The 9,113-nt window shown below is 47.2% G+C and overlaps 1 protein-coding gene across 4 annotated transcripts in view; it reads right to left on the bottom strand.

Annotated features, from left to right (window-relative positions):
- The window catches only part of TXLNA (taxilin alpha), a 13,887-nt gene extending 5,396 nt beyond the window's left edge, over window positions 1-8,491 (bottom strand). Inside the window, exons 1-7 of one of the 4 annotated variants that reach the window (XM_015408066.1) lie at window positions 8,390-8,491; window positions 7,062-7,111; window positions 6,840-6,959; window positions 5,873-6,199; window positions 4,641-4,732; window positions 2,936-3,106; window positions 893-1,087 (exon numbers count right to left, since the gene is read on the bottom strand). In XM_015408066.1, the coding sequence (XP_015263552.1) occupies window positions 893-1,087; window positions 2,936-3,106; window positions 4,641-4,732; window positions 5,873-6,199; window positions 6,840-6,959; window positions 7,062-7,077 (921 nt within the window). In that variant the 5' untranslated portion in view covers window positions 7,078-7,111; window positions 8,390-8,491. Of the gene's footprint in view, window positions 1-892; window positions 1,088-2,935; window positions 3,107-4,640; window positions 4,733-5,872; window positions 6,200-6,839; window positions 7,112-8,389 lie in introns of all 4 variants that reach the window. The other 3 variants (XM_015408065.1, XM_015408067.1, XM_015408068.1) reach the window with 3 other exon arrangements.
- Window positions 8,492-9,113: the final 622 nt, after the last annotated feature.

Below are 9,113 nucleotides of genomic sequence, written 5' to 3'. Positions count from 1 at the left end.
GTTCCGTCAGCATATCCACTTCGGCTTGGCTAGGTGACGTCAGCTTCTCCAGGTCTTGCAGCGCCGCACTGCCACCGCCTGGCCAGAATGGCCCATTACAGGCTTCTCGGAGTCAAAGAGATTTCTTAGGCTTTTTCAATCTTGCGAGCTGAGCATTCCGGTCGCCGGCTAACACCTCCCCCACCGGGGGTTTTTTTTTGGTGTGCCCACCCTCTCTAAGGAGTGGTACCCATTTTATCTACTCGCCGAAGCTTTCGAACTGCTGGGTGGATGGCGAGCTAGGGACATGGCTGATAGCTCACACCAACACGGAGCTAGAACTGACAGCCGTACTGTTCAGCTCAGATGTTACTAATCAGAGGATAAATCCTCTGTGCCACCGCTCAAGAAAAGCAACAGCCACTTGCTGGACACAAGCCAGGCCCCAAAATCAGAGCCCTTGTCCAGAGCATAAGCATCAAAGTATGACTTCACTAGCAGCACTGTAAGCCCTGAACGGGATGTCCCAGGCTAGCCCGATCTCATTAGATCTCAGAAGCTAAGCAGGGTCAGCCCTGGTTAGTACTTGAATGGGAGACCACTGAAGAAGAGCGTTGCTTCGCACAGGCAGACAATGGCAACCACCTCTATGGGGTCACTGTAAGTCAACTGCAGCTTGATAGCACATACGTAACGTCACAAACAAAGTGGCCCTCCCACATCAGAAAGAGGATGCAGCATTTTTAAGAGGGATGAAACATAAGGACGCACAGCTACTAAACGCACAAGATCTTCTAAACAGCTTTCTCTTAAAGTTTCCAGTGCAATTCTATCAGAGCCCCAAAAACTTGTTCTGTAAACCAGGTTAAGCTCCACCACAACCACAAACACTCCAGCCTAAGGACTCGCCCACCTCCTCCCGCAGCTCATACTGTTCGATGAGCTTCTTCAGCCGCTCAGCCAACTCCATGTTTTCCTGCCGCAGCTTGGAGTTGCGCTCGTTGTGCTGCTCCATCTGCAACTGGATGTCATTGAGTGTCACCTGAAAATGGGAGGTCACCTCCTTTCGCTTCTCCTCTTCTTCACGGGCACGTTGGACACCCTCCTCCTAGTGAGGGAAGAGGGGGGAAGAAAGTCAGTCTTCAGGTCGAAGGGCAGGAGAGTGGCCCTAAATAAATCACAGAAGATCATGTGCAGGAGGTCTAGGTTCAATCCCTGGTATTTCCGTTAAAGGATTTCTCAGTCTGCAGGGCTACAAAGGGTCCTTGCTGGAAATAATCTTGGCCAGGCTGAACAGGCACAATGTCGTTGTGGCAGTCTGACTAGAATGGGAAAATCAGAATTCAAATCCCCACTTTACCATAAAGCCCTCTGAGTGACCTTGGGCCAGACACTCCCCCAGTGTTAAAAGTGCAGGGCTTTTTCTTCCTTTCTGGAAGTGACAGGAAGCCAGTTCAACTGCCTGCTAGATTACATCTATAAATATACTAATGGCCCAGGTAGAAAAATTAAGAAATTTGGTGCCAGGAGGTCTCCAGGCAATTTCTGGAGATTTCCCAGAAGGCGCTTCAGGAGGGCTCCCAGGATGCACCTGTGACCTTGGCAGACCAGGTCAAGAGGGCAGAGGGAGTGATGTAAAGGGGGTGGAGACATAGGTTTGACAAAATCCCTTGCTCCAAGGAGGGAGGGCTTTCTTGGTGCTGATTCTTCTAAGGGAATAGATCTCTGAGTGATGGTCAATCGTGGCAGCCATCTTTTGCTGACCATGTGGTCTCCCAGGTAATGGGACTAGATGGGAACCTTGCACCTTTTTAAGATCACTACTGTCTGCCCTATTTCAACATCAGTCTAGAAAAGAGACAGACAACTGCATTTATGACCACTTTTCTTTTGAAATCTGTTTGATCTAGTGCTGTGCTTAAGGATGCTTGTAAATATTTTCTTTTCAATAAATCTTTTTTGACTATGGAGGTTGGTTCTCAGCTTGTAAATATTTTCTTTTCAATAAATCTTTTTTGACTATGGAGATTGGTTCTCAGTCTCTGTACCACCAAGTTTCCACCACTGTCTTGGACACACTAGTGCAAGAGGGGCCCCCTGGATGGGAGGAAAGCAGTCAGTGTGCACGTGGGTATTTCTCCAGGGGAGCCCCAAAGTTGTAATTGGTCCTTGTGGTAACCAGGTTCTGGGTAATGGAGGACATAGAGACAGGGTCTCAGGTTGGAAAGGGGGGGGCTAGGAGCCCTGTCCCTCCTAGCAGGAAACCCCCCCAAAAAGGACAGGTGGTGGCACTGAGTTACCCTAGTGGAAGGAAGGAGTAACCCCTTCCAGGAGTTGGCAATACCAAGGAGGTGTGGGCAGAGCAGGGCCTGCAAGTCAAAGCTGGCATGTTCTGCCACACAGCCTAATCTATGCCACGGGGCTACTGGAGGGATAAAACAGAAGTGGAAAGAACTTTGCGTTTTGCTTGTGCTTCTTAGAGAAAAGGCAAGATAAAATGCAAGCTGGCCAGTCCAACACATGGATCTCTAGGCCAGCTCATTGTAAAGCAGCTAGACACAGGCCCTGATAGCACTGCACCTGCCCAAGTCAAGTCAAGTTGGCAGGCCTGATATCCTCCTCATCCCATCTCCTGGGCCTTGGAACCCCATCACAATCTCTTATGATCAACTGGGAAGGTTTAAACTGATACCTTCAAGATGCCATGCTTAGCCAAAGCAGCACTGCCTGGTAGCTACCCTTGCTAATTATCTTGTGCTGCCTTTTTGGAACAGAAGGCTGAGCTAGCAGAACAAACAGCATGGAAACCCCCTCCCCCCCAACTTTCAGTCTCAAAAGCCATTCAAGGCTTGAATGCTGCGTGTGAATACAGCACTGGATGCATTGCAACCCTGGGTTTTGGGCACAGAACCCTGGCAAGCAGGCAGTGGGCTGGCTTAGGGCAGGGCTCTCTTGCCTTGAGGGTGCGGTTGTGTCTCTGAAGCTCCCGGCACAGGCTCTCCAACTTGCTGCGGGCCAAGATTGCTTTGCTGTGTTCACTCCGTAGATGGTCCTTTTCCTGCACCAACTGAGTCTGCTTCTTCTGCAAGATTTTCATCTGTTTCTGTGAGTTTCGGTGTTCTTCAAGCTGGCAAGAGAAAGAAAAACATGAAAAGGGAAATGCATAAAGAATACCGATAACGGTATAGCAGTAAAAAGGACTGAGGGAGGGGAAATGCTGCAATCAAGACAGGGGGTGGAGGGAGGGATGCACGGTTATATGCAGGACAACAGTGCAAGACTGAGCAGTGGTCTCCTTGATGAAGCTACAATCAACCAATTCTGTTCCAGAGTCCTGATAGCCTTTTCCCCTATTTTTACCACCAAAATCAACAATTACACACCGGTCTGTTAATTATCAACTACCAAGGCAGCTAAAACGGCCTCACACCACTTATTTGGTACCAAGCCCTCCCTCTCTCCCACTCTATGGCTCAGTTGGCTGCTGTGAGGGTTGCATTCTGCATAAAACTCAGCTTTCACAGAATCCACTGCAATCTGGGAAGCTGCTCCCATCCTGTCTCAGGCTGTGGGGAAGATCAGCTCATGTTCTTTATGGTGACAGGTGGTAGCCTGACAAGTAGACCGTCTACTTCCAGACTGCACTGCTATCGAGAAGAAGGCAGCAGGCTCTAGGCCCACATGGCCTCCAGATGAAAACAGGACAACAATTGGTGAAGGGCTCCCCTTTTGAGGACACAGAGTTCGGCTACATGTGCTGCCTCAAGAGTACAATGAAAGGATCACTTTCTCCAGGATGTCCTCATTCGTCAAAGGAGACTGGTCAGGGAGATCATCCTCACGCCCACAGAGGACAGCATTCAAGTCTGAAACTCATTACACACCTACTGCAGCCTAAAGATGAATGGTTAATAACATTTTTTAAAAGCATTAATATTTCACTCTGCTGAACATAACCACTCCACAGAAAGACATTTTATATGGCTTAGCAGAAGGCCAAGGACTTTCTAAGAAGTGAGCTTGGTGCTCAAGCACACTTCTGGAAGCGCAAGTAGCATCCTGGAGAAAGGCAAACATCTTTGCAGTGGGACACTACTGGTTTCCCACAGGAAGTATGGGGAATGTGGCAGAGGCCACGGTGGTCCTCATCAGCTATGTACAGGGCATAATTGAAGCACTGACTTCTGCAGGGTCAGTCTAAGCCATACAACTGGAGTGGCCATATATTTAGGAGCAATCAGTGCCCCAGGACTCATGGCAACACCACAAGGGATGCTGAGGATAAGGATGCTGCATCTTGAACAAGCCCAGACTTTTACCCCATGAGGACTGGAGGCCCTGGAAAAGCTCTCCAAACACACATAAATTTCTAGACAAGTTCTGCCTAGTTAGCTCCAAGAAAGGCTATAAAGCATTGCTGTGTGGTGGCTGGCTTATGAGTTGCAGCTCATTTTAAGTTTCTGGCTTTGAAACAGTCACAGCTTACCCCAAATCATCAAGACAGTGTGAGATTAAAGGAAACCACAGACATCTTCCTCTGAGCTATCAGATTTATTAGAAAATGAGAATGGAAGAAGATGCCAGGACAAGCTCTATTCAGTTGCCCCCTGAACTGCCACCCCGTCCAAGCATCCTTTCTTCTTGCCCTGCCAGGAACTAACCAGTTCTGCATACTTCTTGCAGAGGGCTGCCAGCTTCTCCTCTGATGTGCTGAGGGTGTTGAGGGTCTGCATCAGCAATGTGATCTCCTTTCCTGGAACACAAAGGGCAAAGCAGACACACATTCAGGGCACAATGGAATGAGGCAGCGTGAAGAGGGGTGGTGGTGGTGGTGGTGAGCAAAGGAGACAGAAAACTGAAATACTTATAGACCAAGGAGAGATTTCCAAGGTCAGGGAGAGTTAATATGATACAGGAAAGCATCTTGTGTGGTGAAAAATCCCAGCAGGCCTTCTGTAGTTATCCATCCAGATTTTTTTTTTCAGGGGACGGGGACTAAAGAAACAAACGCACCAATTGTTTTCAATGGAAATTTCCCCTCTAGTTGTAGCTTTTTCAGCATGTGGGAGCACATCATATAGCTAACACATAACATGGCCAGGTTAGGAGATTCTTGTAAAATTTGTCAAAAGTTCAGAAAAGGCAAAAAAAAGTGAGGGAGGGTTAAATAAAAAAAACAAAACTGCAGACAGTTCAACAAAGAAAAAGGAGAGCTCATGACATAGCATTGAGAGGTCTCAGCCATCCTTCTGAGGTTGCCTGGGAACCTCACTAAACATTGCTCAAGAGTGAGGTGGTGGAAGGCAACAACAGGAGGAAAGAAAGGAAGAAAGCAGCAGAGTTGTCAAGAAAGTTGTGAGGGACAAAGTGGTGCTGCTGGAATGGTGGGGGAGAAAGAGGGAGGCAGGAAGAAAGTGATGGAGAGGAGCGCAACTGAGAGGGAAGTTGGGGGATGAGATTTCCCTTCCCCCGTGAGTTTCTCGCAGGTTCTCTGTTTATCCTACCTTACTAAACAACTGCAGTAGCTGCCCTCAGAGACAGCACAAACAAATTTTCATCAGCAAGACAGTTCAATGAAAAGCCAAAAGCACAGCTATAGATTTGGGCAGGATGTGTGTGCACTGGATAGCATGCAGGCTGTTCACTGACTTTGGAACTCAGTCTCCTTAAGCACACCTCAGCCAGAACATCTGTGATACTAAAAAGCTAAGCAGATGGCAGGCAGAAACGCCTGCGCAGACCCTCTTGGTGCAACAGAAACAGCAGCAGAGTGAACAGAAAGCTCAGAGCCCCATAAAAAAGACTAACAGCAACTGCTGACTTATTTCTGCGCACAGATTGGCTTTAATCAGGAAGAGAATGTATGTGAGTCAGGAAGGAACCAACCACCTACCGAGACCCTTAGCCTTCTTTTTTTCCTGGGTTCTCTTCTGATCACGCTCTGCACCCTCATCATTGGTTCCCCTGGGGCTCTCTTTCTCCCCATTTATCTCAGGACAACTTTGCTCCTGCTCGCCATTCCGCGGGGACTCACTCCGCCCCTTTTCAGCCTCATCCAGCTCTATGGGCTCATTCTGCCCACTGTCATCTCCTGGACCTTCTTGGTTGGTATCCTTGCAGTATGTATTCAGGATATCCTCCAGCTGTCTACTCAGCTCTTCAGAGACATCACAGGTGGCAGACTGATTGGGCAAGGATGCAGCTTCATCTGTCAGAGATGCTGCAAGGATTACAGGTATAAGCATGAGATACTATGTTACACCTTTGGTTCCTTATTTATTTATAGCTCTTTTCTCACTAAGACTTGAGGCGGATTACACTAGGTGCCCTTCCACTGTTTCTTGAAACAGGAAGGTATCTACATACTGAACACATCAAAACAGCTCTAAGCAAGCTGAGCCACAGACTGGAAAGGAAAGCAAATCTCCTCCACCCACCAGCCCCCCCAACAGTTGAACTTGCCATTGGTTTTACAGGTAGCATGACATTAAGCTGTGCTGCTGTTTAATGCTTTATGTTATCTCGAGTCTATAACAATACTGGTAAAAAAATCTCACCAGTGACAACTCTATCCACTGTCCCCAAATTTTCATGGCTTGAGGGATGTTTGGACAAAAAGGGCAATGAGTTGGGGAGAAGCATTTAGAATGTGTGTACACATATTAGTGGCAGAAGAGAGAAGAAAAAACTTCTAACCTGTAGAAAAATAGGCATCATGATAATCAGAAAGGAGTAGGATACAGAAAGAGGCCTTCTTTAGTGGCAGTAACAAGCCACTCTAAGCCTATGTCAGAGAACAAGATATACACTCAAACAGATGTAATTACTGCGAGGGCTACATGGCCCACATCAACACAAACCCTCTTTCTTGCTTTGTTCTTCACTTGCTGGAGTTTCTTCACTTGCTGAAGTTTCATCACTTCCATCAACCAAAGGCTTTAAGCTACATGGCTCAGGCGGGTGTGGACATTCACAGGTTTCTGAAGACGTTACGGAAGAGTCAGCTAAGTCACTGTCATCAGGCCCTAGACTACAGTTTATTTTAGAAGGACTGGCAGGTAGCAGCACAGCTTTGCTCTCACCATCTTGGTTCTTCATTGTATGACTCCTCCAAAGCCGCTTTCAACAATTCCTAACAAAAGGAAAATAAGATTACTATTTTACTATAAGAAAGGAGAGAGGTTGACTATTTTGGTAACAATCATTCATCAGCACCAAGTATGGAAAAAAGTTCACGTTTGTATTTTATTTATTTAGCTTATACCACACCTTTTTTTCCAATGAGAACCCCAAAGCAGCTTACATCATTCTCTTCTTCTTCATTTTATCCTTCTAAGAACCCTGTGAGGTAGGTTTGGCTGAGAGAACATGACTGCTCCAAGGAGAACACCCAGCAAGTTTTCATAGTGTGGATTCAAACCTGAAGTGTCCCAGATCTAGTCTGACACTCTAACCATCACACCACACTGGCTCTCACCGAAGATGACAAATAAGTGGTTTCTATGTTAGCTCTTATTGTTACTGTTTTGCTTCTGGCAGTTCTAACATTTGTTTGTTCTCAGCTAACTGGTAAATTATGTCCTTCCAAGACTCGGAACACCCCTAATAGCTCTTCCTGCTTTAGGTATACAGGAAACCAAACAGAGCTGAACTACTCCACACTGTAAACACATTAGGGGACCCCAGTGATTTGCAGATTTCCCAGTCATCATTTCCCTCCCTCTTGTGTGTGTCAGACAGAGGGCACATTCCATCCCCCCAGTGCTTGCTGAACACCACACGTACGTCCTTACCTGGCTTGTTATATCAGCATCAAATATTTTATTACATTAGCTCAGAAGCTACAGCAAATAATACAAATCAACTTACAACATGACACAGTAAATAATAATAAAATACATATATACTCAAATCATAAAGTTTGGAAGGTTACAATACTATTTAACATTTAATAATAGTGATCAGCCCAGCTAATAACATACTACAGACTTAATAAAAACAATCAATCTCATATCAGCTAATAGCACACTTGTTATATGCTGCCGCCGTTTCAATCCATCCGTTCCAGCTTCTGCCATTCACTCCACTCAATGACAAAAGCTCTTTTCTATTATTTGCCTCCTCTTCCACCCAGACCACAGTGTACTCAGTAATTCACTGGCTCCTTCTCAGCCTCAAGTTTTTCACCTCTTCAGTCTCAGAACCGTCGCCCCGCGCCCCAGGCTCCACTCTACCCAACGTCAGCCCCCTCCTCTTCCTCACTCCACTCAGCAACTCACACCCAAGTATAGACAAGAACCTCTGGCCTTCCCCCCCCCCACACACCCCTCTGTTTATTCAGGACCATTGCCTTTGCGCGCGCCCCTTCCTCAGCTCCTGCACCTCCTCACCCCACAACTACGACACTCACAGAGAAATGACGTCACGACCAGGCGGTATGACGCGTCCCCAAATGATGGAGAGAAGAGATTCGACCGTCTCTGCGTTCCTCGCCGTCTTCTCCTAGTCCTCTTCTTCCTCAGCTTCCCCACCCTACCCACCCCCGCCAGTATCAGATGCAAAATACTTCAGCGACGTTGCATGGAAGCGGCTCCGGCCAGGACGTGGGATTGCGCATGCTTAACCAACACCCGGCAGCCAATCATTAGGAGGGCTCCGGCAAGGCATGCTGGGAAACGCCGGTGGAAAAAGCGGCACTCGAGGCGGGAAGCGACTGTGATTCCCGGCATACCTCACGCTGCGGATGGGCGCCGTGAAAGACTACAACTCCCAGCATTCTACGAGTCACCGTTGTACCACGGAAGTGCACAGAGTTTTAATAAAATGTGCCAAAACGTGCAGTTTTTACTTGTTAGTGTTGGTTCAGGCACGCGCGAAGATGTGTTTGGCTGTACTTTCAGCTCTTCACAATAAAAAAATGCCAGTGGCACCGACTAAGAACACTTATTTGAAGAAAAGCTTTCGTTGAGTTACAGCTTAGTTTTCATTCAGGCAAGCCAGGAATAAATGGAGACGAGACAATTCGATTATGAGTAACGTTTAAACAAAGTTGACCAAGATCGCCAATTGTTTCTCCTCACGGTTAATGTTGGAGAGGCCCTCAAGGCTCAAGCACCAGGGCATGCATGTGGCAG

Source organism: Gekko japonicus, unplaced genomic scaffold (assembly GCF_001447785.1).
Source record: "Gekko japonicus isolate JY-2015 unplaced genomic scaffold, Gekko_japonicus_V1.1 scaffold36, whole genome shotgun sequence".
Lineage (NCBI taxonomy): Eukaryota > Metazoa > Chordata > Lepidosauria > Squamata > Gekkonidae > Gekko > Gekko japonicus.
The sequence above is the reverse complement of the archived record's forward strand: the minus strand, read 5'-3'. Positions and strand labels throughout refer to the sequence as shown.